The sequence below is a fragment of the Fusarium verticillioides genome, chromosome 1 (assembly GCF_000149555.1).
Source record: "Fusarium verticillioides 7600 chromosome 1, whole genome shotgun sequence".
NCBI classification, from domain to species: Eukaryota; Fungi; Ascomycota; class Sordariomycetes; order Hypocreales; family Nectriaceae; genus Fusarium; species Fusarium verticillioides.
The window spans coordinates 5,893,005-5,919,354 of NC_031675.1; the positions used below are offsets into that span (position 1 = coordinate 5,893,005).

Consider the following 26,350-nt stretch of genomic DNA (forward strand, 5'->3'; position numbering starts at 1 on the left):
TCACATCATCGTACGTGCTACCACCTAAAGACTCATAGCAGTATGTTAATGCACGTCCGAGCGATCGTTGCCCGTTGGGCATTTTTGCGCCATCGATAAGGCCAATACCCACGTCGCTGGATGACAAGGTCAGAGATCCTGTATGTAAACATAAGAATGTTGAAAGGTAAATAAAATTACTTACAGTTGATCGTTGGGGAAGCCCTTTCTTATAAAAACTTCAAAGTAGTAGTTCTCGTCTGTTGGAATGGGATGGTCTGCCCGGGCTACTGCATATCTGTCTTCACCATCCGGATAAGCGTCGTCGAGCGTTGCTAATACGACCGAATCATTAGACGGAATATCGAGGCTGCATGAGACTTACTCGTTATCTTGATCTCTCTGGGATCCGCGTTATTGTCTTTCTCGTAAAGAGTCGGATGTCGGTCGTTTTTGTGCCATCGCTGGGGCATCTTGGTGACACCTTTATCTTTTTGGCCTACCTTATCCACCCTGTTCTGTTGAAGCCTCTCCAGAATCTTCTCCTTCACTTTAGACTGATTGTAGACTATGGCGTATTTCAAAGGAGTCCAGCCATCATCATCCTCCACGCTTCCAGTAACACCAGGCACGTTGATGAGCTGATTGAAGAACTCTTCTTTGCCAGCTGCAATAGCAGCATGTAGAGCTAGTTCACAAAGCTCAACGTATTGGAAGTGGTTCAAATTCTGACTTACAGTGTTGATCACCTTGAATATGTCCTTCTGGCTAGTTTGACAGGCCCGATACAAGGCACTCTGTCCGCGAACGCTGCCTTGAACAAGATCCAATCTGGTGTGGGGACAGAGTATTTGTGCCATTTCCCAATCTTTTGCACCAATTACATGATCTAATGGTGTCTTTCCTTCATGGTCTTTGATGTTGGGATCGGCTTTTGCTTGGATCAGTTTTTTAACGAAGCCTTTGTATCTCATCGCTGCATAGCTCAGTGCCGTTCGACCAGACGGACCAGGAATATTGACGTCGATTCCCTTTTGGGCAAGAATAAAGTCGAATATTTCCTCGCTGTTGGACATGGCAGCAAGGTGTAATGGAGTTCCGAGGTCTTTGTCGTACAGATTCGGCTGAGGATAACGTTCAAAGACTGCCTTGGCGATTGGAAGTTCCTCAGACCCTATAGCCATATGCAACGCTTGTCCAGGACCCGGATCGAAAGTCAATAGCTTCTCGAGCGAGGATTGCTGGGAGCAGGCAATCGCTGTGACCAAGGGGGTCATGCCAACAACATAGGGCTCCCCCAAGTCGAGATTCATCAAGGAGTTGAGAGAAGCCCCACGTATTACCAACTCCTCAATGTAACTCACATGGCCTTTGATTGAACAGATATGCACCGCAGTTGCTCCTTGGTAGTCCCCGTGGTTTGGGTCGGCATTAGACTCCAGAAGCTTTCTTACTGCCAGAGCATGGCCATTCTCGGCGGCTCTAGAAAGAGGTGTATGGCCGCGTTCAGACGCTATGTTGGGGTCGGCATTGAATTCTAGCAGCTTCTCTATAGCCTGAACATTTCCCTCCCAGGCAGCCTTTGAGAGAGGTGTATTACCGTGTTTAGCGCATGTTACGTTGGGGTCTGCTCCATGTTCGAGTAATAGGTTAAGGAGGCTGTCACTCCACTCTTTCTCCGTATCAACAAAGGGTTCTATGATGAGACCTGTTCTCCCACATTCCTTGTCTTCGTCATTGATAGGCAATCTGGTATTCAGATTCACCTTATCTTTCGCCTTCTCCAATAACTCGCGTATCATAGGGACTGCCTTTTCGCCATCTAGGCATGCTCGCAAGAAAGGAGTGACGCCTGCTTTGTCTGGTTCATCAACGATGATATCTGTATTAGAGTCCAGAAGCGTTCTAACAATTTCCAGGTTGTTTGATCTCATCGCTTTCGCAAAGGGAAGTAAGCCATCTCCATTCTTCAGATTTGGATCCGCTCCAGCATCAAGAAGAGTCTTTATCACATCCACGCGAGCGCTTTCGATCGCAATGTGCAATGCAGTGTCGCCAGAACTCGGGTCTATCCAGTTGAGAAGACTATTGTCTGCTGATATCGTAGCCTTTACGATATCCATCCAGGCATGGTATACGGCCAGCTGAAACAAAGCCCCGGTGATGGTCGCACGATTGTGGTCTAGAAGAAGTTTTACAATGCTTTCATCGCCACTTTTTGCGGCCATCATCGCTACTGTTTGGCTAAGTGGAACGCAGTCTAAGTTCGCCATCTTGTTTGAGGATTGTAAAGGAGGAGGAGGAGGAGATGCATGCTGACTTTGGACTAGAATTGCCTCAATACACGTGACTAACTTTACTACGAAAGAGAACTAACAGCCAACACCTGGTAAAGGTTAAGTGGATTAATCAATCCTTGCCAAAACGCACGGTCAGGCAGATGATCCATCCTACAGGCATTGCCGCCCTACATTTCGACGCTCATTCGCCGTGCAGTGGACCCCCCATCAGACAAGTAGACAGGTGTGAGCGTCCATCTCACACAACCTCCCTCATCAAGCGCCTCGTAGTAAGTCCCTCCCCAAAGATCATCTCTCTTTGCACCCCGACATTCAAATCTCTCCAAGGCAGTTTTGCAGCTATTCCCCAGGAAAAGGTCACTCTTGGCCTTGCACCTCTCATCCGTGGAGTTCCAGAGGGGAGGGGTACCCCAGCCGACCGAGATGAATATGCCGTGCGTGCCTTCTGTTGGGAATCGATTCACCGCAAAGTCTGGAATTCCCGTGGGTGCAGGCTTTCTAAGCTTCCGGGAACCGTTACAGAAATCTTTTATAGCGTCTCTCAGTTGATCGAGGGTGTACGGCTGCAGTTTTTTGTCTCTCTTCATCCCGCTATTCCACTCGCAGAGACACTTCTCTCCGATATTCTCGGTGAACTTCCCATCAACCACTGTTGGGGCCGGTCCGGTCTTGGCTGGACATGTACCAGTCCACACTGATTCTGTAGGCTCAGATGCATCTCCAGTCGTCGTTGTTGCTCTCTTGGTAGCAGTGCCAAACATTGAGTCAAGGTCTGACTGCACGTGGTTGGCTATACTCTCAAGTTGTTCTTCGCTCAATTCCATGTCATCCCAGGTTTCCATTGCACGAAGAGACCTGTATGTTGGGATCCCCGATGTGGCCGTAGTTACATTGGTTCCCGTTATTGTCTGGCTGTGGCCCCGAACCTTGCACCCATAAACAGTGCCACAAGTGGAGATTACACCGCTGGAGAACGTAGTGGTTACTGTAGCTTCAATGCTAACAGCATATGATGTGCTCGTAACACACAACTCGGCCGAATCGGTCTCACAGGCCGTGGGCTCATCTGAAAATGTCGGAGTATTTCCAGGGCCGACACTACATTGAAAGTCAGCATCTTCAACATTCTCTTGGGGTTGGAGTGTCTCACGTGAAGCCGGGCCAGTCTGGAAGTGGTTGGTTCGTATTGATCTCGATGCCGCCTTTGGGGTTATCGGAAATGGCTGGCGGGGGACCACTATCGCCACGTTAGTAAGGAGAAGGCAATCATAGATTCGGGATACAGTACGGAGGATAGGTACCAGGTGGAAGAGAAACCCCCCATCCAGATATGGGTCCAATACATGCGTTAAAGAACCACATGTTGCAAGGTATCGCGAAGCCATCATCCCGAGTCTCAGGCTTAGTGACGGATGTTGTTACAGGTACAGCAAAGTAAGTACTCGTTGACGAGGGCGAGGGTTGCTCGTTGTCACTATGACTAGTTGTAATGTGTCCTGGTTCAGTGGAAGGTGCATCATCGCCCCGTGTTGATTGTTCTCCCAATGGAGTCGTCGGTTCGACAGATGTGGCGCTGGTCACCCCATTGACCTGTGTTTCTGAGACTGATGTGGGTGGGATTGAGGGGTTTGTGCTGGTGGTCCCAGATCCCGTTGTAGCACCTGTATCTGACTCTGACACGCTCGTCTCAACTCGGGATGAAGTATGGTGTTCTGTGGAAGGTGAAATGGTGGAAATATCTGGCCCATTCGAGTTTGCGGTAGACGCAGGAGATCCAATATCGCTTGTGATTGAGGTTGTTGACGACTTATCTGTAGAAAGGTTCGGGCTTTCACTGGGTCGTTCGGTGCTGGTGGTGCTCACACCAGATGGCTCAGGTACAACAGTCTCAGTGGCGGGGTTGGTCTCTTCCGAATTGCCAGCTCCGGTTGTCCCGAGTCCAGTTGGGATAGTTGCTCCAGGACTGCCATCAGATAAAGTATCTAGACCAGTGATAGACGCATCTGTACTGGCTGGGGGAAAGGCAGACTCCCGAGAGTCACTCTTTATCACAGTACTCCCAGTAGAGAGATGGGATGACTCGGGGCTGTTGGTACTGGGTGAACTAGTATCTATGAAGCGAGTAGAATCGGTTTCAGAATCGGGAGACGCGACCGATGACTGCTCATTCGGGTTTGGGTTGGTCTTTGAGGATTGGGAGCCAGTCTCTGTAGGATGAACTGCAGTAGATCCTTCGCCATCTGGCCTGGTGAACACGGTTGAGATAATCGGAATGGATGGAGTAGACGGTTGGCTTCCATGGATGGACTCCGAGCTGTCAGGCTCACTCATGACTGGAAGATGGTTTGAAGTTGCACCCTCTTGGACAGTGGAAAGCAAAGTCGTCGCTTGGCCGTTTGGTTGGGTGGCAGTAACTGGTGCAGTATGCCCGGCTTCATCCTGGCTAGTAAGCGCGAGACTGCCTGGCAGAGTCTCTGACACTGAGATGGCAATTGTCTCCGTTTGGTGAGAAGATACTGTAGGCAAGGACCCAGAGATTTCTCTGTCTGTGGTAGGATATTCAGGCTTGGGTCGAACGACTGTAACTATAGTGCTGGTATGATCAGGCCTCAAAGATGAAGTCCAAGTATCAGGCTGATAGCACAAATCATAGGGGCCGCATTGCCAGCCCTCACGACAACAGCCTACGCCGCAGCATTTTCTGTCTAGCGGAATAATTAGTATCGTTTCACAGAATACACGGGATACTGAATGACATACTAGGACCGCATAGATGCTCGGGATATCCGTCTTTACTAGGGCAGCAGGTTTGTTCCCTTTCGATAGCACGGCAATAGCTTCCGCACTGACAGAGGCCTGCTTCACATTGTCGTAGAGGCTTGTGTTGGGAGGCTGTGACAAGGGAATAAGCGAGAAAAAAGACAAAAACAATGCGAGTAAGATTTCTCATAATGACCAAGGATCCTGAATAATGAAAGTAAAAGAGAAGGAGTGTGTAGTTGTCTGCACTTGAATTACACAATAGGATAACTGTACGGATTTAATCTCTCACCTGTCCTTTGGGTCATGTCATTGTCCAGAAGGCGCAGCCTACGTGTCTGCCTAATCTCGAGGCTCAGCTACGATAATTTACAACATCCGCCTCGGCCGAGATCATCAGGATGCTGCACGTCCTAAACCTCCTACCAACAGAATGGGGCTGTGGAGAAAACCAAAAAGCCTGCGCTGATACGGGAGCCACTTATTGGTAGATCCCCCAGGAATCTACTTGAAACAGGCCAGTGCTCAAGAATTTTAGCAATACAATGAGCCGACTATGCCACGTCCAGACCGTGCGTGCTGTTGGCTAACAACCAACACCAACAAATACGAGACTGATTGAGATACTTTTACCGATGATTGTTGATTAATCGCTCACCGATCTCCACAGTTCATTTATGTGAAGAAACAGCTTCCCAGGTGGCTGATCTTTCAGACTGCACAAGATAATGATCCATTGGATAATCCACATCTTCTGAGTCAGAACTCCATACTATGAGGCTTTTGGCTATGATCACAGACCTTTCACGGGCTTTCCAGTCGTATGATTCCGGCTTTGGCCGGTTTCAGGTGAGGTGTCATTATACAGTTGCATCTGACCAACAGTAGTGCCAACAAAAACGCCTTACTGTTCAAGGCAAATCGCAAGCATTGCTATTTCCAAGCACTCCTATTTCCATTATGCTATTTAGTAGCTTTGTTTTCTCAGCTTCTCATAATGGAAACCACCTTGAAGCCTGTCGATCACTGACTCGGAACCCCTCTCACTTTCTTATCTTTTTGTTCATAGGGCTGATGCAGTTTTTCGCCTATGTAAAATATCATGTGGCCAAAACTTATCTTTCTGCTGTGTTTCCTAGCTGTTGTCTTTGCGGACAATGATGATCTAAAAGATCTTAAGGTTACTCAAGTATTTCGCGTAAAGCCGGGGACTGAGTTAGGTGGATGCGATAACTTCGATGTCAACAGATGGTTCTCAGATGCGAGGATACTTATCAGTGGGGCAAAAGAAGCCTTGTTGAAAGCCCAGGAGTTTTTTGATAAGGGAAACGAAGATTCTCAAATTGAAAGCTATCTCCGAGCATTCTTCAGATTCGACCCAGAGGATGTTTCCGCGAAATCTACCCTCGAGAGGATGATAGGTAAATCGGGCTACGAAACCTCTAATTCCAGCCATTTTAAGATAGATCTAACTGCAAGTACAGATGATATTAAAGAGGTCGATAAAGAGCTGCGATTTGCGGAAGACGGCGACGATATGCCTTGGGTCTTTTGTGATAGCACATTTGCTGAACGTTAGTATATCCCGTTAGCCAGGTTGTCCTTTGAATTAGCATAGCACTAAGCGATTTAGAGAAAAGCTGGTCAAGCAAAGCTCTGGTCGAAGGGACAGGCGCCCCATATCCCGACGACCGGACGATCAAGCAGGCTTTTCCGGACATATGTCAAGAGAACTACACAAAGCGAAATGCCGCTTTGAAGAAAGAGAAGAACGCTAGGAAAAGAATGATGCTCCCTAGAGAGTTTTGTATGCAAATAAACCTTTGGTCTTCATTGCATATCTGACATCTATCTTAGATCCTTTTTGGGTTGATGACTTCAAGCAGTACCGCTATGCCGAAAAGGGTAACTATTGCAACAAGGCAGGGAAAAAGAACATGGCCGGCACAGACGACAACATGCAGCCCAATACCATTACTTTCTGCACAATGAATTGGAAAGACCACAAATACAATGGCTTGTCCGATTTTCCGCCTGTTGTGGAGGAAGGATTATCCCTTAACCACTTTGCAATTGGTGGCCTTACCTTTCTCCATGAATCATTCCACTACGCCCTTCTGAATGAACATACGCCAGATACTGCGTGTAAGTACGAGAGGATTTCCCTGGAAGTCTAGAGATAAATACTAACATGGCCTCTTCACTTGAAAAGATAATCTAGAGCAGATAACTGGTAGTGCTGCCTTGGATGATGGTAAAATCATTACAACTGATCAAGCAGTCGCGAATCCGGAATCATGGACAATGTTCGCGCTTGCATGGTACCTTGGGAGTGAGAACAAAGACTTCACGTTTGCGAGTTCCATGTCGAAGCGCTTGTAGTGGCACAGTGAGACATGATGTTGGGGTTCATTGGGTTAAACGCGTGTATTTCATTCTAGAATAGATATTGGTGTTTTTGCCTTTAAATATACCGAGCAGAAGAGTATGACATGTTGAGATACTCGACACACTAAGTGGCCCTCTGCCCACGTGCCGCTTCTAGTCTGAGCCTTGAATCACGCGCTATAGCATCCTCCTTCACAACTCGAACGTGCTCGAAAGCCACATGTACTGACTCCCATCCAATAGCACCGAGAGACTTCAAGTCATGGTGAAATGCATCTACAGCCAGCGGATAAGAACGTCCATCGTCTCCCCAAACAAGCCTCTTCTCAGTCGTTTTGTACTTTTGTTCTAGTGCCTGGCTCTGCCACTTGTGGCTCCAAACACTTGCGATAGCACTTTCTCCATTCCAGTCTGTTTGGCCATCTATCCATCCAAACATTGGTGGTTTCTTGTAACAGAGTGGGTTGGGAATCCCGGTTGCTGCCGTGTGAACAAGTTTCTGGGTTTTCCAGATGGCTGTTTGAGTCTCGTGAGTGATAGACGCCGGCCAGTATACAGTGAAAATCTCGACGTTAGAAGTGTATCCACGAGTGAAGATGTTGCTGGTAAATATAATAATCTTGGTCTCCGGCTGCACATCGTTGGTTGTCAAATTGGCCATCAACTGCTGATGCTCGGGGGACGCTTTGAATTTATCCCATTCCTCCTCCGTCTCCCAACCGACGGCGAGGAAATACTGTTGATCGGACTCGGTAATGGGACCGAAGTAAGGTTGGTGGATCGAATGGCCCCATGAGTTAAGTGGTGTGAAGATTGACTGCTCCGGTTTAGAATCATAATGAAACTTTGTCCATGTCGTGATCCCGTTTTTTTGAGCCCACTCAGAGGCGCTTTGAACACGAAAAAGCTCTTGTGTCGTGGCCATGTTTTTTTCTTGGGGGGATAAACTTAGAGAAGATGAATTTTGTATTTATCCAAGGATACAAATGGGGGGTAAGTTGGCTTTATTTTATGCTCGTTTTGATCAGCCTATCTAGGTGTCACAAGTCGGGGTGGAGACCAACAAGGTCTAAGACCCCTGCAATGTGATTAACAGCGCTAAGTGCGGCCAAGCCAAGCCCGTGGGCTGAAGATGCCTGTAGGTCCACTAAAGTACAGACAGACTGCTATAAACTAACAAGTTATGTATCGTGTCTGAATTCATGTTGAAGTAAGTGTGTGCATCAGATAAGGTAGGCAGAGATAAAGCCTGTTGATCAAGCACCTAGAGTTCGAAGAGCTCTGAGATGTCTGACAACCTAAACCAGACATAATTCAAACCAAACATGCCATGATACACCGAGTTCCAAATGCCAACTTCACATCCGAATCCTAGGCACGGATCATGGCCGAGCTTCTTCGCAGGTGCCCTTATTTGGGTCGGCTCTACAACCCCATCAGTCAAATCTCAATCCAGGACCACGTAAGACTCACCTGAAAGTCCAAATGCCTACATCTGAGCTCCCTCCACGAGAGCAACGATTGATCACATTATGGAACTCCTCAACGCAGCCATCGGTATCAAGACCCCAGCCAGTAAAGATCTCATTGTTCCGGACCATGAACTCGACCCTTTGCGTGGGAGAGCGCTGAAAGCACTTCTTGACAGTTCTGCCACCATTAAACCAACGGTCGAAAACAGCGCCGTCGCCTTTGCAAGCGTCGATGGCGTACTGACGTGCAGCGGCGCGGTCTTCCCATTTGGCGCCGGTAAAGAAGCAGATCGCTGAGACGGAGTTGATAAATAGGCCGATCAGGGCCACGAGGAGATTGAAGGACTTCATTCTGACAGACTTTCTTGGGTTATTTTGTTCGAAATGAAGAGCGGAGAGTATAAATATATAGGTAAAGAGTACTCATTACCCCTCACTGAGCTGGCTGGGCGAGATGACTGTGAGGAAAAAGTTAAGACAGGCTGGTGGCGTTGGGCGGAAAAGCTTATTAGAGATTCGGCCGTAATCAAGAATAGCTTTTCACAAAGCGTCTGGCGGTGCAGTGTACTTATGAGATGCACATGTCGCTCGGAGGATTTGGACGTCGCCATCGCCATGGCGACAAACGATGCCTAGAGAGGCGAAGAAAGCTGCCGAGAGGTTTGGGAGGTTTAGTGTCGTTTATTCGGTCTCGAGATGGCAGAAATCTAGATCCTTTGATTGAAGTTAAAATGACAACTTCCCGGATCAACATGCCTATGCAACCTGTCTCAAACTGCGAGGTATCTATGGATGACGGCGGCCTATAAGGTTAAGCTTTAGGCTGCGAACACAGATAATGAATGACAACACGATATATTCTTTCTCCCCGATATAAGCTTTTACCCAGAAGCTTTCACGATAAAAACTGCGGGGTATCGTTTCACCAACTAGGTTCTCTCTGCCGGAATAAGCTCTCAGCCACAAGCCTCAACTGCAAATAACACTTCTAGCCCACAACTATCGTTTCACCAACACCCGAAGGAGATCGCCATAACCTAGGTATCATGATGCATATGCTGACCCTCGTCTATCCAACTCCTTAAACCGTCAGTGTTGACAATCTCGCTCCTGTCGAGGTACGACAGCACTTTTGTGAACTCCTGGATGTACTCTGAAACCCGACGGGAAAGCTGCCTGTCCATCTCAAAGGGGCAGTTCAGCAGGGAGCTCGCAATACTGCGGACTTTATAGATCTAGGACAAAGCCTTAGTACGTGGTGACGAGAAGATAAGATGAGACTTACAAGATATAGACCGTTAGGCTCTAGGTAAGCATGGGGGATACTGTGGAGGATATGGAGTAGTTGGCGGGCTACATCTTCGCGATCCCTCCAATTTTGCTTTAGCTGCATCTTGACGTAGGAGTCATCTCCTTCTCGGTCCGTCATCTCTTGCAAAGCGACATCCATTTTATCAAGCAGAAAGTTCTGAAGCCATAAGTGGCTGACATGCAGGTTGGCTCTAGTGCTTTCGTTCTGCAAATGCTCAATGTTTGCACCACTAAAAGCATCTTGGCGCCTTTCGCCACCATCAAACGATTGATAGTTATCGCCTGGCCCCCACTGGCGCATGTGCGTGGGCAAGCCATCAAGTACATACCGCAGCTGATCAAGAAGATCTCTCAGCTTCGACAAACGCTCTTCTGGGGACCGACCAAAGCCGCAGTTGCAGCCATCATTGACCATAGACTCTCGCATACCCAAGAGGAATGCCCGAGATGCCATGATAAAGACGGTTGTGGAATGAAACGGCGCGTCGTCTGCTGAATCGGTGTTGTTTGGTAACCCGACGGATGGTGTCGACGGAAGCTGGCCAACAATTCCTGTTTCGGTTATGTTCTCGTCTACGATATTGAGAGGTTCCAATGCGGCAAAGTTCACATCTCTAATAGTGTAGTTGTCGAGATATGTCAAGTAGTTACATCTACCAGGCTGTATCTTCGAATGGCTACATCTTGTTAGCCGAGAAGGCGGCTAGAACTCGTAGACTTACGCGAAAGTGTAGAGCTGCAGCCAGAACGACTTCTTGCGTAATTGAGTTTCAATCGGATTCAATCCCTCGTACTCAGATACTAGATGCATGCCTAATAGTCGCGCAAGCTGCATTGACTCTGCTTCAAACATGCGGCTTTGGTTGATCTGTCCAACTTGAAACGCTCCGATCGAGAGACAATATGCAGTAGCCCACTTCCGATGGCTGATATGATCCCAGTAGTCCGCGGGGCGAAGGCGGATGCACATCTGAGAGCAGTGACTGATCGTAGCTGTGCGAGTACCGAAGCGAGCTGCTAGGGCATGATAACTGTCAAATTTTGATGGCAGCAAGCCGACAGTCAACGAAGCTATTGATACGAAGAGCAGTAGAGTGTCGAGGTCGGTGACGTCCTTATTCGATGCTAGGTCGTTACGAAAGGTTGGAAGATGTACGACAGGAACTAGTGGGTATATATGGTCGATATAGTCGGTCATGATGATCATGAACAAGCTTCGGGGGCATATTTCATCCGTCTGGAACTGTGTATCGAATAACTCGACATTTTGAGGCGGGTTGAAGTGCGCGACATGGCTGTGAATAGGTGGACGGCTGGGCGATGGCGCATTTGGCGACGATCCAAATGCCAGCGTTAGATCAGAATTGCCAAGTGCTGCCGGAACTTCTGTATGGATTGTTTCTTCTTCTTCGTAATGGGTTGGACTCTCGACATGTAACTCTGGAGAGATGACAGCAGGTGGCTGAGTCCTGATAGTTGTTAGCCAGGTCTCCATGTGACGCGACGTACCAGCATACCTTCTTCTCTTCGGTCCTCGAGGCCGTGTCGGTATGTCAAAACTACACTGAATGTGCAACCTCGAGCACCCAACGCAATGCGCCGCTGTTCCTGCACCATCCCTCGGAAACACGCACTTCCTCCGCCGAGCACGACACGCATCACATGCCCTGGTACTCAACTGCCTCGTCTTTTCTCCGCGAGCTGTGATCGACTCATCGGCTTCATTGTCGGTTGACAGCAGTGAAGTGCTGGGGTCTGCCATGATGGGTAACCGGTCAGTCGGGTCAGTTTCTGGGGTTGATGAGGCGGAGAAATACAGACTGCGGAGTTAATTGAGACCCGCTGGAATGGTCAGTGAGCGTCATGTGCAGCTTGGACTTTTTTGTTAGTTCGTTTTTGTTGGAGCCGCAATTCTACGCCTAAAGCGATGGAGAATGCCGAGGACTCGGTCCAAGGGACGAAGTCTTCTGATCAGATTAATCGACGTGCCTTAATTCGTAATATGTGATCTTGAACTATTAGGAAGCTGTCAATGTTTGAGCTTTAGTAGTACTCCGCTACGATCGATCTGGGTTATGTGTTGTGAAGCAATAATTCATTCGGCTACGATGTTCCAACCAATTTATATATTAATGGAGGAATGCACGAGGCAAACATCCTGGGTGCATCACAACCCCAAACCACATGACTCAAGCCAAAATTTAAGCTCACGGTAGATATATTTGAATAGAAGAAAAGTTTCCAAGTTTATTGCTTCTTGCATTAGAACATTAGTCACTGACAGGGGACAGAATGAAAAAATGGTAATGCATGTCATGTAGGGTAGTTGACTTTTGTTATGCCCGAAGTCCACGCCACGTCGTCACGTTCCGGACAGTAAAAGTCTTCTCCAGGAACTCACATCTACTGCTCATACCCACCAATACCGTGTAGTCCCCGGGGTCACTGCACCAATAGTCTTCCCTCTCATTCCAATAGCTCGTCGCACGCAGCACATCCAGCTCAATCTCAGCCCTTCCATTTGCTCCCACATCCAGGCTGATCTTCGCAAAACCCTTGAGCTCTTTGCTGGACCTCGTAATCGTGTCAAGAGCAGAGGCAGTTAGCGGCATTGGGTGCGGCGGCTTAACGTAGACTTGCACGACAGCTGCGCCTGATCGCGAGCCGGTGTTTGTCACGCTCACGCTTACTGTCATCTTGCTGCTCTCAGAGACAACGTGCTCTTCAATCCGTACGTCGGACAGATCAAAGGTAGTATAAGACAACCCATGACCAAAAGGGAACAAGGGTTCAATGTCAAGCGTGTCGTACCAGCGATAGCCGACATGCACGTCTTCGCTGTAAAGCACGCGACCGCCCTCGGATCGGAAGCTTAGGGCGCTGGGGTTATCTGCCACGCGTCTAGGCATGGTAATTGGCAGTTTGCCAGACTAAAAAGAGTAAGTAATGTTCAATGAAGCACAGGGAGATTGACTTACAGGACTGACTGCACCGAACAATACGTCTGCGATGCCATTACCAGCCTCATTACCACCAAACCACGCTTGCGCAATGGTACTAGCCTGATCAACCCACGGCATCGAAACAGGCGTGCCACTCTGTATAAGTACCGCTGTATTGGGATTCGCTTGTAGTACTGCGGTGATCAGTTCATCACTCCCAGGAGGAAGAGACATATTTGCGCGATCCTGCCCTTCACTCTCCCACTCTCCACTCGTCCCAACACACAGAACAACTTGATCGACGCTCTTGGCCAGTTCAACCGCGTCTTGGAGTGCCTGTCGTGGCTCAAGTCTGGGGCAGCCACCAAGACGCATACCGCCTTGGCCAAAGTCAACCACTCCAGAGACCTTGAGATCGGAAGTCTTGTCGCAGCCCCAGCGCACGACGACGTTGTAACACTTGCCGCCTTCAAGCATCTTACTACCTGTTTTCTCGATCGTGCCGCAACCAAGGAATGAACTGCCTGGCTTTTGGCCCCTTACATTTGAGACTACCAGCTCACCATCAATGAATAGCTCGCCAGTGCCATGCACACAAAGACCAAAGTCCCATTCTCCGGACTTCTCTGAGGACAAGACACCCTCCATCTCAGCGTACCAAATCTGCTCCAGTGCTGGGTGCTCATAATCGACAAACCAGATATTTGAGTCATCAAGAATTCTAGTCTCGAGGACTTTGCGTGTATCTGGTCCCGAAGTCGGAGGTGGGTCATTGTATATGCGAAGAGTGAATCCTTGACGCTGTTCGTCAACCGTCTTCAGCAGCCTGCCTATTTGAGGCAGTGATCGATGTCCGTAGAGTCCTTTAGTGAAAGAAACGTCCTTCGCGATAACTTTGATGCCCTCCAGTGGAGAAACAGTATGGTACGCTCGAAGACTTGCACTTCCACCACCGCAATAAGTGCTGATGTCGGCATTGGGCCCAATGACTGCCACTTTCTTCGTAGGGTCCAGAGGCAAAACTCCCCTGTCATTCTTGAGCAACACCACCGACTCAGCAGCAGCTTCTCGTAACAGACGGGTATTTTGTTCGCTCTGAAGTTGAGTCTCCGGCGCGTTTGGAGGTATGCTTGTGTTCTCGATGGAATGCTTGACCAGCTTCAAGACATTCCTCACGCGTTCATCCAGCGTTGACCTCTTGACATTGTTCGACGTAACAGCGTGAACCAGAGTCTCACCGCGCAATCGCGTAGGGCCCGGCATCTCGAGATCTTGCCCCGCGTTGATGGCCTCAGTTGTACTGTACGTGCCGAACCAGTCGCTCACAACCAAACCATCCCACTTCCACTCATCGCGCAGGATATCTTGCAACAAGTGGTGATTATCTGGCGCATGCGTCCCGTTAATCTTATTATACGCCGTCATAAAAGCCCTCGGACTCGCCATCTCAACGGCAATCATAAACGGTAAAAGATAAACCTCCCTCAACGCCCGTTCCGTAACCTGCACATCAACAGCCATCCTCGCACTCTCCATATCATTACAAGCAAAATGCTTCATCGTAGCAGAAACGCCATTCTTTTGCACACCACGCACATAATGCCCCGCCAAGATACCCGAAAGGACAGGATCTTCAGAAAACGACTCAAAGCCTCTTCCGCCTAACGGCCCTCTCTGGATATTGACCGTAGGACCGAGAAGGACATGAGCACCTTTGGCGTGGGCTTCGTCGGAGAGTAATTGCCCAAGACGGTGGATTAAGTCGGTGTTCCATGTTGCGCCGAGGGCGGTGCCGCAGGGGAGACATGATGATGGGGTGCTGTCGAAGAAGTGAGTTCCTCGTACGCCGTTGGGGCCGTCTGAGAGGCGGATTGGGGGTATTGAGAGGCGTTCAATTGATGCTGTATGCCACCATCCGACTCCTGTTTGAATCAGTCAGTAAGCTGCGATGGATCGTATGGTGCTTTGGTCTGACTTACCTGCTGTAAGCTGTACCTTTTCCTCAAGGGTCAATTGCTGTATGAGGGCCTCGACATCCATTCTGGGATACCTCATCGCAATTACTCGTGGTTGACAATGATGATGTGATTGATGATTGACAAGGCAAGGACTCTAGCTTGTATGGAAATGCGATTTACTAACCAAAAATGACTGTGGGCTATATAGTTCATGAGCATGATCGCGACCTAGCATTCTGATCCTCATGCTCCATCATGAGACCTAATTCTCCGCTATCCGTAGACTCACAGCTAATCCACATTTCATCCAAGACTGCACTGATAATCACGGAAGATATCCATGATGCGTTCTTTACAAGGGGCGGAGAAATACATCCCCACCAAACCACTCCAACGGCCAAGCTAAAACCCAATTCTCCGCTTCGCGACAGACCTCTCCAAATTCGTTACGTGAAATCCCCACTAGCAAATCTCCGCAATGCGACATCGCCCTTGTAATTTTCTAGCGGTATGGGGAGACGCGAAAACGTCTGATTCCCCATGGGCAGCATTTACTCTGGGGTTTTGATAGAGCTTAGTGTGCCATGTGACACTCTAAATGGCGTGGAGTATTTTGGTGGATTTTTTTCGTTCGTTAGAAGCGCGTATAGGAGGAGTATATAGACTTGCATACGTCCCCAGCAAATGGTCAATGATCGACACAGGCTTTTGACAACAGTTTTCAACTATCTCTTGGATTTGATCCTCGATTTTCCTTTTTCTTTATACCTCACGCCAATTAGATTGTCCTCGAATACCTACAGCCACGATGGGTACCGTCGCTGAGGTTGGCCATGGGCCTTCCCACCAACCATGGTACAAGACAAGCCACTTGATCAAGCTCAACTCCATCATCCTATCCCTAGTCCTCTTCTGTAGGTCCTCACCCTTGCCATTCCAGCTCTCCCACTTACCAACTCTTTCACAGCCTCAGCAAACGGCTACGACGGCGGACTCATGGGCTCCATCCTCGCCCTCAACACCTGGAACACATTCATGCACCACCCAACGGGCGCATATCTCGGCTGGATGACAGCAATCTACTGGCTCGGCAACGGACTCAGCACCCCCCTCGCAGCATGGTGCTCCAACCGCTACGGCCGCAAGCCCGGCCTCTACGCCGGCTACTTCTTCCTCATAATCGGCGTGGGCATGCAAGCCGGCGCACCCAACGAAAAGGCCTTCACGTACGCTCGCCTCTTCATCGGTTTCGCTGCTGGCTTCTTGGGAAACTCTGCGCCTGTGCTTATCAATGAGATCGCGTATCCTTCGCATAGAGCTATTGCGAGTGCGCTGTTTATGTGCGGATGGTATGTTGGCGGCACGATCTGTGGATGGGTTACGTTTGCGTGTCGTGTTATTCCTAATGATTGGTCCTGGCGGATTCCTGTTCTGCTGCAGATTTTCTTGCCGCTCTGTGCGCTGCCGGGCTTTTTGATGGCGCCGGAGAGTCCGAGATGGTATGTTAGTGTTGGACGGTTGGAGGAGGCGACGGAGGTTATTGCGAGGTATCATGCTGGTGGGAACAGGGATGATCCGATCGTGAGCACGCAGATGATGGAGATTGAGGCTGCTATCACAGCTGAGAAGGATGCGGCTAAGAGTGCGTCTTATCTTGACATGTTCAAGACCAAGGGAAACCGACATCGATTGTTCATCTCGGTCACGCTGGGCTTTGTTGCGCAGTGGGCGGGCAATGGTGTTGTTTCATACTATCTGCCTCTTGTCTTGACCTCGGTTGGTCTCAAGACTACAACGGAGCAGACTCTTATTTCTGCTTGCCTCAACGTCTGGAATCTTCTCTGGGCTACTGCCGCGGCAGTGAGCGTTGATCGACTTGGTCGAAGATTCCTTTTCTTGACTTCGGCGACTGTCATGTTTTTGTCATTCGTTGTCGTCACTGCACTCAGCGCATCCTTTGCCAAGTCTGGTGCTTCATCAGTGGGGTTGGCTGTTGTGCCATTCCTATTCATCTTCTTTGCAGGATATGATGTCGGACTGTAAGTTTCACTCATGTTTTGAGATGGTCACAGCTAACATGTTTAGAACACCCTTCCTCGTCGCATATCCTTGCGAGATCTGGCAATTCTCTCTCCGATCTCGTGGTCTCACGGTTGCTTGGTGCACTACAGTGGCGTCAATCTTCTTCAACAGCTTCGTCAACGCCATTGCTCTCGACGCGATTCAATGGAGGTACTACATTGTGTTCGCCGTGATTCTCTTCATCTTCATCTTCGTTGTCTATTTCACATACCCTGAAACACGTGGACATACCCTGGAGCAAATGGCGGTCATCTTTGACGGAGAAGATGCTGTGCCGTCTCAGGCCGTTGCCTTGGAGAAGACTGATGTCGAGGAGAAGGAATAACGACTGGAATGTTGAGATAAGATAAGAGCAGTTAGTAATCAAAACAAGCATCGTCGATCGGTCGATCTGATGATATGATCGGCGATTGATTGGTCGAGAGTGAATCTGACGTTTTAGGCTGCCGTTGCTATCAATGACGTCAGTGTGAATGAATGTATCATGTGCCCGGTCTCGTCTCGTCGTAAGCTGGATTTGATTCCTCTCAAAAGGGCTTCTCTCCTCTTCCTTTCCCCTCTTCTTCTGTATCAACATTCTATCTCAACCAAATCTCTCAACCAACAGTCAAAAGTGATTGTCAAAATGCTCAACAACGCTGTCTTCGCCTTCCTCCAGCTCTGGCTTGCTACGCTTGCCTTTGCTGCTCCCATCGCTGACGAGGTCACCATCACTGGCGCTGAGCCTTGGCACTACGGAACTGGCGGTGGAATTGTCGGTTTCATCGTTTTGGTTCTCGACATCCTTGTCTGGAGTGCGTATCCCCATGTACCCCCGCTGCGCGAATGATGCTAACAAATCTACAGTCGAGGTCCTCCAGTCCAACCGCCCCGTCTCGCACAAGATCCTCTGGTGTCTTGTTGTCTTCCTCTTCCCCATCGTCGGAATGATCGTCTACTACCTCTTCTCCAACCGCAAGTCTCACATGCGCAACTCTGACTACACCCCCGTTCCCTAAATGTATCGCGCATCAATTGACGACAGTCACGCGACAAACAGCAACAACACAACAAATGATGAAACGGGGCTAGGGAATGACGTACGAGGCAGTGGGATTACGGAAGTGGAAACGGGCAACAGATACATAAGATAGCGACTTGTGTTTTTTTTTTTTCTTTTTTTTTTTTTGCAATGAATCGACGAAATATTTACTTGGGCCTTCGAAATACGCCTTGCAATTGTGACAATACGGCCGCGACCATGGCTGTGTCATTCAGCCCGGCCAACATCCAACTAAATTGACTTTCTACCTGTCTCAATTCCCTGCTTGACCGTGAAATAAATTCATTTCCTGCCTTGACTGACTCGTTATCCCAGTTAATTGCACTTTTTTTTTGCACAACCAACTGCATATGCACGTCTATGCGCGCGACAAGTGAAACACCAACATGGCGAAGCACTTCAGCCGGCCGTTGGCTGAGGTCCAACACAATGTACTTAGCTACGCCAGAATCCATGCAAACACCCAACAAGAGTTACACACAAACAATCGCAATTTTATTTTACCATCCACGGCGCTTCCCAATACACAATGCCACCCAATAAACGCGAGATTCAGCGACAGCTGATGGAAAAATACAACATCATTTTTGATGGGCCAATTGACTCAGTCGCCAATCCTCAGTGGCCGAGCAATTGCAACACCATCTTCGACCACATTCGGCGTCTGGGTAAAACCGATTACTTAGAATACCGTGAGAGCGTATCCGCAGACTACACACGGTTCCCATGGAGACAAAAGGTCCAGCAGCGCGCAAAACGGATTGCAGAGACCGCCAAACGGTGCTTGAAGAGCCGGAAGAATGAAAGCGGATGGCGTCTGGCGCTCGAGTCCGAGGTCTTGGCCCGATTCTCTGTAGAGATCGCGTGGTAAGTCTCGTCGAGTTCTTCATTCTTGGCAAGATTACTGATTATTGAAAAGTCGGAATTGCCGTGGCCGACTTTGGCGCTCTGAACAAGAAGCCGATCCAAGAACTCAACCAGCTAAGGAGGGCGATGCCAATTCTCTCAGGGCTCGACAGAGCAAACGTCAGCCCTGCACATGTAATCCCAACGACCTGTCACGAGACATGTAAGCGTACTGCATAGCATTGATGAGTTTGAACTAACATTCATCTCTATAGACAAGAGCTCGGAATTAGCCCCTTGTTCGACGATAGAGCTGAAGAAGGGATAGTCTACTCCAGTGAATTGCGAGCGGAGCTCCCGAAGCGCGAGCATCGCCCTGATCGTGTTTATGGACTCCATGTTACCGAAAGACTCTCTCGGCTACTCAGCTACGCCGAGGATGTCAGGAGTAGTCCGTTTAGGCTTGATGGGGATCCTCTTGTGTTTCCTTTTCTCGTCATTGAGGCGAAATCCGAGAAGAGTACTGATAGTTTCACCAATAACCAGGTTCAGACTGCCTTCGCTATTCGAGAGCTCCTGTCCATACAGCACGAACTATCGCAGGCTACCAATGAAGGAAGAGAATGGGATGGAGGTCCACTTGTTTGGTTTCTATCCTATAGAGGCGAGGAATGGAGAGTATCCGCCGCCTTCGTCCATACAACCGCCGATAAGATATTTTATGTCAGTGTTGCGAATACGGGTCACGATTATGGGCTGACCTGGCTTATAGAGAGTCGTTCTTCTTTGGGGTGGCTGTGTCGACTCACTAGGTGGAGCACTTCAACTTCTCCTCATCATCGACTATATTGCTGACTGGGCGCGGGACATCTACCGCGAGGGCATTGTACACAGCCTGCAAAAGTTTGCACCCCACGATTCAGAAAGCTTGAGACGTGATGTTGACATCCCCTCAAAGGCTGGCAATGTTGCACGGTGGGTTGCTAGTAACCTCGGCAACAGTGACGACGCAACGAGTCAGCCCACCGGAGACCCTCTGCGCAAATTCGACACCGAAGCAGGAGTTCTTCGGGACGCTAGATTTGTCCGGTCTCATTGCATTGGTTTAGCTATCACCCACCACAATGTAGAGCCGTTCCTGAGGACAGCCACGACGAACAGGGAGACAAGCGACCTTATATTCTCCCTTTTAGAGAACTTAGAGACCCTGTCTCATCAAGGGCCAGATGCTCAATGACTTGGAACTCCTGTGGACAGATACTGACCGCAGTCTGTCTGACATACTACACCCAGAAGATGTCTTCTACGTTGTATTTGCAGCAACGTTTCATCTCAGCCCGAGTTGGGAGCCAGTGAGAGAACTTACCTATCTAGCGGTCTCACAAAAGCTTGTTCAAGACTCAATCCGATCCTCGCCAGACTCACTTCCAAGTATCGTACTCTTTGAAACAGCACCTATGATTGAGACATTGGAAGGATTCCGAGGTCTTCTACATCTATCAGCCGAGGATAACTTGGCTGCTTGTCTCTACAACCTTTGTATTCGAGTTGACATAGAACCCAGCGCTCGAGATTCCGAAATCAACTTCGTCTGGAAGAAATTACCCACTTTTGCGACAAACGATAATCGAGCTGCACAGAAACCAAGAGTTTTTCGTGCTTGCTCACGGCCTGGAGCAAGTAGATTCGTGCATAAGCTCTACTCCAGGTATAGGATTGGAAGGAACGAACCAACCGTGTCATTCTTTCGTGTATCGTCGGCAATGGATCAGTTGGCTACTGCAGAGGATTTGCGACAGCGACCTCAGCTTCTAGATGAGACGATCTGGCCATGGAGAAATGATAAAGAATGGAAAGCTGCGAGGGCATCAACCAGGGAATTCTTGATTGCCAGGAAAGCTGCTGAGGTCACGTACTTTCAAGCAGAGCTGTGCATATTTATCCTCGATGTGTCACTGGCTGTGAAAGGCATCCCTCGGACTTTGTTTTCATGCCCACCGGAGACTCACGTACTTATGTTTAAATACGGCGACGATGCTGACGATACTGATCGGTGGAGATCAATGCTGTATTCACGAACTGAGGTTAGAAAAAGTTGGAACTTTGCTATTTATACCTCAGATAACATAATGCGCCTTGGAAGTCATCTTGAAAGGTTTCGGAATGAGTTAAGGCAATATCGGGGGTTTGGGTTACGATCCAAGTGGAAAGAAATTACAACAGGTTGGGCCCAAGGTCAGAATATTAACTCTCTAGACTTGGCATCTACCCGGCCTTTCACACGACGTTCGGACCAAGGCTCACTGAGCAGCATGCTTCTCAGTATAGGAGACGATGAAAATGAGCGGCCGCTCCAAAGGCCTACAATATCCGATGACTTCATGGTTATTAAGGAGGAAGATGGTGTCACGCCGAGGACAGTGGGCCCCTCGGAGAGGAAGATCATACGGGCATACAGGCCAGACGGAGCTGTGAGGATGCAGCATCAAGAAAGCCTACCTGGCAGCGATACCGGCGATGACTCTCCCAGTATGTCAGAGCGACGAAGAGGGAAAAGGCCAATGAGGGCGGTGGATGAGTCTGACGAGGCTGAATCTTCAGCACATGCAGAACGACGAGCTCGCCAGGAGCGGGAAGTTACCCAACGGTTTGATAGTGACTTTCTTTCCGATGGGGAGTTGAAAAAAGTGTTGGCAAATGGAACGCTTCCCTGAAGTGCCAAGTAGTGGTGCTGTGATATTTCTCTTGTATTTTGGATTTCCCGGTTATGATAATATGAATTACGGTGTCAGAATAACTCATCCTAGACCTCGCTGAGATCGTCGGGTTCTCATATTCATCACAAGAACTGACTGAGTTCGTGGCTAACTGTTAATTGAATCGGTGGAATGGCCATCAGTCTACGAATAAACACCCTTCAAAGACAACGTCTGAATATGACTCAAGTCGGAAAAGAGGCTATAAGTAATCGCCATGCTAATTGAGAGTTAATAGATCTTCGTTACAAATCTGCCCTTGCATCTTCTCCAGCCCATGCCCTTCTAATGACTTCCCGGATAAGATCTCGATCAATCTCCCTGGGATTAGCATAAGACTTACTGACAGCAATATCAGCTGCCTTATTAATGTCCTCCTCTTTAAACCCAATGGACTTCAAGCTTCGTGGAACACCCAACTTGTTAAGCAGTGTGTTAAGACCGCGTAGAGCATCCCCCTGGCTGTCTGGAAACACCCCAGCCAAGACCTTCATGGCCTGCGGAGCCTTGGGGGCGTTGTACGCCAATGCATGCGGGAGAACAATAGTATGCGTCTCGGCATGGGGCAGGTTGAAAGAGCCACCTAGTGTATGGCAAAGCTTGTGATGCAGAGACATTCCAACGCTGCCTAAGCAAGTTCCGCAGAGCCAAGCGCCATATTGGCAAGTCGATCGTGCCACGATGGAATCGGGATCGTTGAGTAGCTCGGATGATCCGTTTGCGAGAGACCTCACACCTTCGACGGCCATTAGACTAACGATAGGGTTCAAGTTGGGAGCGTAGAGCGCTTCGACGCCATGCGCGATAGCGTTGATGATGCTGGTGAGCGACATGGGAAGTGGAAGCGTGAGGGTCAAGTTGACGTCGTATATAACAGTTTTAGGCAAGATTTCCATCTGTGTCTTGGTCGTCTTAATGCCATCAACAGTTTCACCGAGAATTGGCGTCACCTCGCTACCAGCGTATGTAGTCGGGATAGAGATATGGTAGATGCCCTTGCGGAAGCTGATCGCCTTGCCGAGGCCGATGGTACTACCGCCACCAATAGATACCAGAACGTCGGGGTTATTCGTCTGGCAAAACGCGAGGGCCTTCTCGGTGATATTCAAGGGAGTGTGCATGGTGGCTTCGGAGAAAATCCAACTGTCTTCGACGTGCGACTGGAGAATATCGGTGATTTGTTTGGCTTGGTCGATTTGGTAGGGCGTCGATAGGACGAGGGCCCGACGGAAACCAAGTTGCTGAAGGCATTCCGGAAGTTGACGGATTGAACCCTGTCCAAAGATGATCTTGTGAGGCAGAGGGCTGTACACGAAGGGCTCCATTTTGATCTGGTTTAGTTGTTACTGGGAATATAATTATAGGGCGTTATAGTCATGTAGTCGGAATGACTTTGTTTGCTTTATCTTGGTTCCTGTTCTGAGCGGCGAGCCACCGAGCCGCTCGGCTTTCCGTGAGCACCGGCCCCACCACCACCGTCGGCATTTGGTGGGAACGGCCGAATAAAACAACCGTCACTGCCACCAAATCTTCAAAGTTCACATTCATTACCTAGCTTGATAGGCAGGACTTGCCTACTTCCGTTTCCAATCATACTCAGCATCCTTCATATCAACTGAGTCCGCTGTGTCGCACACTCTGGCGGTGACCAAGTCAAGATATTAACGCATCCCGCTATTGATTGTGAAGCTCAACCGTAGAGCCCAAATCGACTATATACAAAAGAACCCAGGATAAGGAGTCGCGGACACTAACCGCAACTCTTGGTCGTTATATCATGGCGATAATCAAACTGCCTCAATATGTTGGTTAATACAAGCACGACCGGAAGTTTATTATCCGAGCCCCTCGGATAATCCCAAATTGTCGGGACTCTGCAGCGCATATAATGAAAACGTCATAAACTCATCATTTCGATTCTACTTACTCCCCTTTCATCCAGTACAGTATATTGTAGAACTGTCTCAACCAGCAATGGCTTCCGATCTGTTTCCAGGCTTCACTAGCCAATCTATCGAGACTTCTGACGGTGCAATCTTTGTCCGCACCAAGATCGACTCAGAAAAGCCCCCTCTTCTACTCCTGCATGGTTTCCCTCAGACACACGTCGAGTATCACCGAATCATGCCCTCCCTGCTCCCTCACTTTAGTATTATACTCTTAGATCTGCGTGGATATGGCCAATCAGCCACCGTCCATAGCACCAGCGGATCCGGCTATTCCAAGCGGCTGATGGCCAACGATTGTATCTCCGTCATGTCCCAGCTAGGATATAATAAATTTCTCCTTGTCGGACACGATCGTGGCGCCAGAGTTGCTTACCGTCTTGCCTTCGATCACCCTGAAGCAGTCTTAAAAGTGGTTGTTATTGACATTATCCCAACTGCAGCTATGTTCCAAGGTTTTGGAGACGTGACAGCTGGACTGAAAGCTTACCACTGGCTCTTCCTCGCCCAACCTGACCCATTCCCCGAAAAAATGATTCAAGGCGCGGATAATGGCAAGCACTACTTGGAACATACCTTGGCGAGTTGGACGAGGAAGAAGTCACTTGAGGACTTTGATGAGAGGGCACTCGAGGAATATAGAAAGGCGTACTGCAATGAAAAGAGGATCCATAGCACTTGCGAGGATTACAGAGCTGGAGCGTTCCTGGATAAGGTCTATGACGAGAAGGATTTACAAGAGGGAAACAAGATACAGGCTCCCATGTTGGCTATTTGGGGCAACGCCGGAGTATCTGCCGAGTCTTTGCAAAACAAGTCAGAAGGGCCCCTTGAAATCTGGCAGAAGTATGCTCGAGACGTGCGTGGCAAGGCATTGGAGTGCGGGCACTTTATTCCTGAAGAGGATCCACAAGGTCTAGCTGAGGCACTGATACCATTTCTCCTCGAGGAGTAGCCAAGGGACTTTTCATGTTATCCTGAAGCCTTGACAAAAGAGCTTTTAAAAATGAATTAATAACGCAAATGAAAGAACTCTATTCAAATCACTAGCCTCTTCTATCGCCCTCCCCACGCCACAAGCTCCTCATGGCACCTCTCCCATCCGTCAAAATACGGAAACCTGTAATCCCCTCCAAGTTTCGACTTTGCTGATCGGGCGAGATACTCGAGAATCATGTTTCCCCATAACCAGGTCAATGCCCCCTCGCCCGGGTGTGTACCGTCTTCATACCAACTCCCCATGAGACTAATGATACGACCCCATTCAAACACCTCATGTCCATACTGCTGTGCCAAAGCGCGTCCAACACGGTCCATCTCAACGACCATGATATCCCCTGATCCAGTCTTTTGGTGATATGTCAAACTTCGCCACATCATAGGCGTGTCTGGGAATTCTTTGATGAGCATCTCGGCATACTTCTTCGTGCGTGCTAAGAAGAAGTGCAGCTCATCCCAGACCATTTTCCGGTGTCTTCCGTTGAGGGTGACGTTTTGTCCTTCGTGAAGCTTCTGTCCGCCGACTTGGAATCCTCGTTGATCCCAGAGCCCATTCTGCCACAGGATCAGATCGGGTCTTCCGCTGGGACCTTGAATATCTCGCTCATGCGGCTGCCAGAGCTCTTCCCAGCGTCGCTCAAAGGGGATGATTCGCATCTCCTTGTACCAGAACCAATCGGGCCTGTAGGTAAAACCACCTGCAGAATGGAAGGCGGTGAAAGTAAGGTTGAATGCTGGTATATGGCAGACACCCATGGGCCACTTCTCTATCGGATGAAGCTTGGGGAAGTCCATGTCGTGGCCAAACTCATGGCAGACATACCTGGCTGCTCGCCTGTCGATAGAGTCACCGAATGATACGACTCGACGGCCCCAGAGCCATCCAAACTCAGCATCGTCTTTCATCCTGTGATAGTCCTCTGAAGTTGCGTTCGTGATATGCGCCATCGCTTCCTTTCGACGCTTGTTCTCTTTCACCGCTAGCTTCATCCATTCAATAGGTATATCTGATCCTTTAAAGAATGTTCGCGGGACGTCTGTATCGTTGAAGATAAGGTCTCCTCCCTCGTGGGGATACTCTGCAGTTTCGGGATCCTCAGAGTCGAGAAACTTGTCTGTAAACGGCAGCCATCGTGTCTCTCGGTATCGCTCTGTTTCTGCGGGGACGTAGAGATAGCCAGGGCTGCGATAGGGGTCTTTGCAGTTCCCGAATTTTCCGTCTTTAGGGTCAGCTTCGGCTGTAGTTCGTGGAGCAGAACTATTGGTCGCAGATGGTTAGTAACATCTGATGCCATTTGTATTAGTTGGCACTTACTCGCTGCAAAACTCTGCTGCCTTTGCATGGGCATAATCCAAAGGCGACTTGATCGAGTCGGTATAAAATGCGAAAAGAAGGAAGAACAGAAAGACAATGCCTGTCGACAGAAACCACAGCTTGTATGCTGGACCCGCAGTAGCCACAGCCATTGTGACGAATATCAATTTCTGGCAGGAGAAAATGGCCAACAAGCCTCAATATTATGAGGACAGGGCATGACTTCAAATAGCCGAATAATCAAGGCAAGGGAT

The 26,350-nt window shown here is 49.0% G+C and overlaps 14 protein-coding genes across 14 annotated transcripts; 6 read left to right on the forward strand and 8 right to left on the reverse strand.

The window, feature by feature from the left end:
• Nucleotides 1-180: 180 nt before the first annotated feature.
• FVEG_00122 (hypothetical protein) lies at nt 181-2,278 on the reverse strand (the record flags this gene model as incomplete). Its single annotated transcript, XM_018886556.1, has 2 exons — nt 365-2,278; nt 181-314 (listed from the first exon to the last, which is right to left on the reverse strand). The coding sequence occupies exons 1-2, from the start codon at nt 2,250-2,252 to the stop codon at nt 181-183; spliced, it is 2,022 nt and encodes a 673-aa protein (XP_018742132.1). The 5' UTR covers nt 2,253-2,278.
• Nucleotides 2,279-2,289: 11 nt separating this feature from the next.
• Nucleotides 2,290-5,291, reverse strand: FVEG_14590 (hypothetical protein). Its single transcript, XM_018903524.1, has 4 exons — nt 5,040-5,291; nt 3,568-4,984; nt 3,430-3,516; nt 2,290-3,377 (listed from the first exon to the last, which is right to left on the reverse strand). The coding sequence occupies exons 1-4, from the start codon at nt 5,227-5,229 to the stop codon at nt 2,447-2,449; spliced, it is 2,625 nt and encodes an 874-aa protein (XP_018742131.1). The 5' UTR covers nt 5,230-5,291; the 3' UTR covers nt 2,290-2,446.
• An 850-nt stretch (nt 5,292-6,141) lies between these two features.
• On the forward strand, nt 6,142-7,550 carry FVEG_00121 (hypothetical protein; the record flags this gene model as incomplete). Its single annotated transcript, XM_018886555.1, has 5 exons — nt 6,142-6,460; nt 6,524-6,613; nt 6,673-6,846; nt 6,897-7,184; nt 7,252-7,550. 5 exons carry the CDS (start codon nt 6,142-6,144, stop codon nt 7,419-7,421), a joined length of 1,041 nt encoding a protein of 346 aa, XP_018742130.1. The 3' UTR covers nt 7,422-7,550.
• Nucleotides 7,450-8,409, reverse strand: FVEG_14589 (hypothetical protein). The gene has a single exon (XM_018903523.1). It carries the CDS (start codon nt 8,350-8,352, stop codon nt 7,552-7,554), a length of 801 nt encoding a protein of 266 aa, XP_018742129.1. The 5' UTR covers nt 8,353-8,409; the 3' UTR covers nt 7,450-7,551.
• A 400-nt stretch (nt 8,410-8,809) lies between these two features.
• On the reverse strand, nt 8,810-9,250 carry FVEG_00120 (hypothetical protein; the record flags this gene model as incomplete). The annotated part of the gene is made up of 2 exons (XM_018886554.1): nt 8,810-8,852; nt 8,901-9,250. The coding sequence occupies 2 exons, from the start codon at nt 9,248-9,250 to the stop codon at nt 8,810-8,812; spliced, it is 393 nt and encodes a 130-aa protein (XP_018742128.1).
• Nucleotides 9,251-9,936: 686 nt separating this feature from the next.
• FVEG_00119 (hypothetical protein) lies at nt 9,937-11,972 on the reverse strand (the record flags this gene model as incomplete). Its single annotated transcript, XM_018886553.1, has 3 exons — nt 9,937-10,134; nt 10,185-10,887; nt 10,933-11,972. The coding sequence occupies 3 exons, from the start codon at nt 11,970-11,972 to the stop codon at nt 9,937-9,939; spliced, it is 1,941 nt and encodes a 646-aa protein (XP_018742127.1).
• Nucleotides 11,973-12,493: 521 nt separating this feature from the next.
• On the reverse strand, nt 12,494-15,192 carry FVEG_00118 (beta-glucosidase; the record flags this gene model as incomplete). The annotated part of the gene is made up of 3 exons (XM_018886552.1): nt 12,494-13,140; nt 13,189-15,074; nt 15,132-15,192. The coding sequence occupies 3 exons, from the start codon at nt 15,190-15,192 to the stop codon at nt 12,547-12,549; spliced, it is 2,541 nt and encodes an 846-aa protein (XP_018742126.1). The 3' UTR covers nt 12,494-12,546.
• Nucleotides 15,193-15,918: 726 nt separating this feature from the next.
• Nucleotides 15,919-17,533, forward strand: FVEG_00117 (hypothetical protein; the record flags this gene model as incomplete). Its single annotated transcript, XM_018886551.1, has 3 exons — nt 15,919-16,024; nt 16,078-17,149; nt 17,196-17,533. The coding sequence occupies 3 exons, from the start codon at nt 15,919-15,921 to the stop codon at nt 17,515-17,517; spliced, it is 1,500 nt and encodes a 499-aa protein (XP_018742125.1). The 3' UTR covers nt 17,518-17,533.
• Nucleotides 17,534-17,817: 284 nt separating this feature from the next.
• On the forward strand, nt 17,818-18,190 carry FVEG_00116 (hypothetical protein; the record flags this gene model as incomplete). Its single annotated transcript, XM_018886550.1, has 2 exons — nt 17,818-17,986; nt 18,039-18,190. The coding sequence occupies 2 exons, from the start codon at nt 17,818-17,820 to the stop codon at nt 18,188-18,190; spliced, it is 321 nt and encodes a 106-aa protein (XP_018742124.1).
• Nucleotides 18,191-18,763: 573 nt separating this feature from the next.
• FVEG_00115 (hypothetical protein) lies at nt 18,764-19,408 on the forward strand (the record flags this gene model as incomplete). The annotated part of the gene is made up of 2 exons (XM_018886549.1): nt 18,764-19,101; nt 19,363-19,408. 2 exons carry the CDS (start codon nt 18,764-18,766, stop codon nt 19,406-19,408), a joined length of 384 nt encoding a protein of 127 aa, XP_018742123.1.
• An 898-nt stretch (nt 19,409-20,306) lies between these two features.
• Nucleotides 20,307-21,794, forward strand: FVEG_14588 (hypothetical protein; the record flags this gene model as incomplete). Its single annotated transcript, XM_018903522.1, has 1 exon — nt 20,307-21,794. The coding sequence occupies one exon, from the start codon at nt 20,307-20,309 to the stop codon at nt 21,792-21,794; it is 1,488 nt and encodes a 495-aa protein (XP_018742122.1).
• A 287-nt stretch (nt 21,795-22,081) lies between these two features.
• FVEG_00114 (hypothetical protein) lies at nt 22,082-23,161 on the reverse strand (the record flags this gene model as incomplete). The annotated part of the gene is made up of 1 exon (XM_018886548.1): nt 22,082-23,161. The coding sequence occupies one exon, from the start codon at nt 23,159-23,161 to the stop codon at nt 22,082-22,084; it is 1,080 nt and encodes a 359-aa protein (XP_018742121.1).
• Nucleotides 23,162-23,782: 621 nt separating this feature from the next.
• On the forward strand, nt 23,783-24,829 carry FVEG_00113 (hypothetical protein). The gene has a single exon (XM_018886547.1). It carries the CDS (start codon nt 23,811-23,813, stop codon nt 24,735-24,737), a length of 927 nt encoding a protein of 308 aa, XP_018742120.1. The 5' UTR covers nt 23,783-23,810; the 3' UTR covers nt 24,738-24,829.
• Nucleotides 24,758-26,263, reverse strand: FVEG_00112 (hypothetical protein). The gene is made up of 2 exons (XM_018886546.1): nt 26,097-26,263; nt 24,758-26,039 (listed from the first exon to the last, which is right to left on the reverse strand). The coding sequence occupies exons 1-2, from the start codon at nt 26,246-26,248 to the stop codon at nt 24,839-24,841; spliced, it is 1,353 nt and encodes a 450-aa protein (XP_018742119.1). The 5' UTR covers nt 26,249-26,263; the 3' UTR covers nt 24,758-24,838.
• Nucleotides 26,264-26,350: the final 87 nt, after the last annotated feature.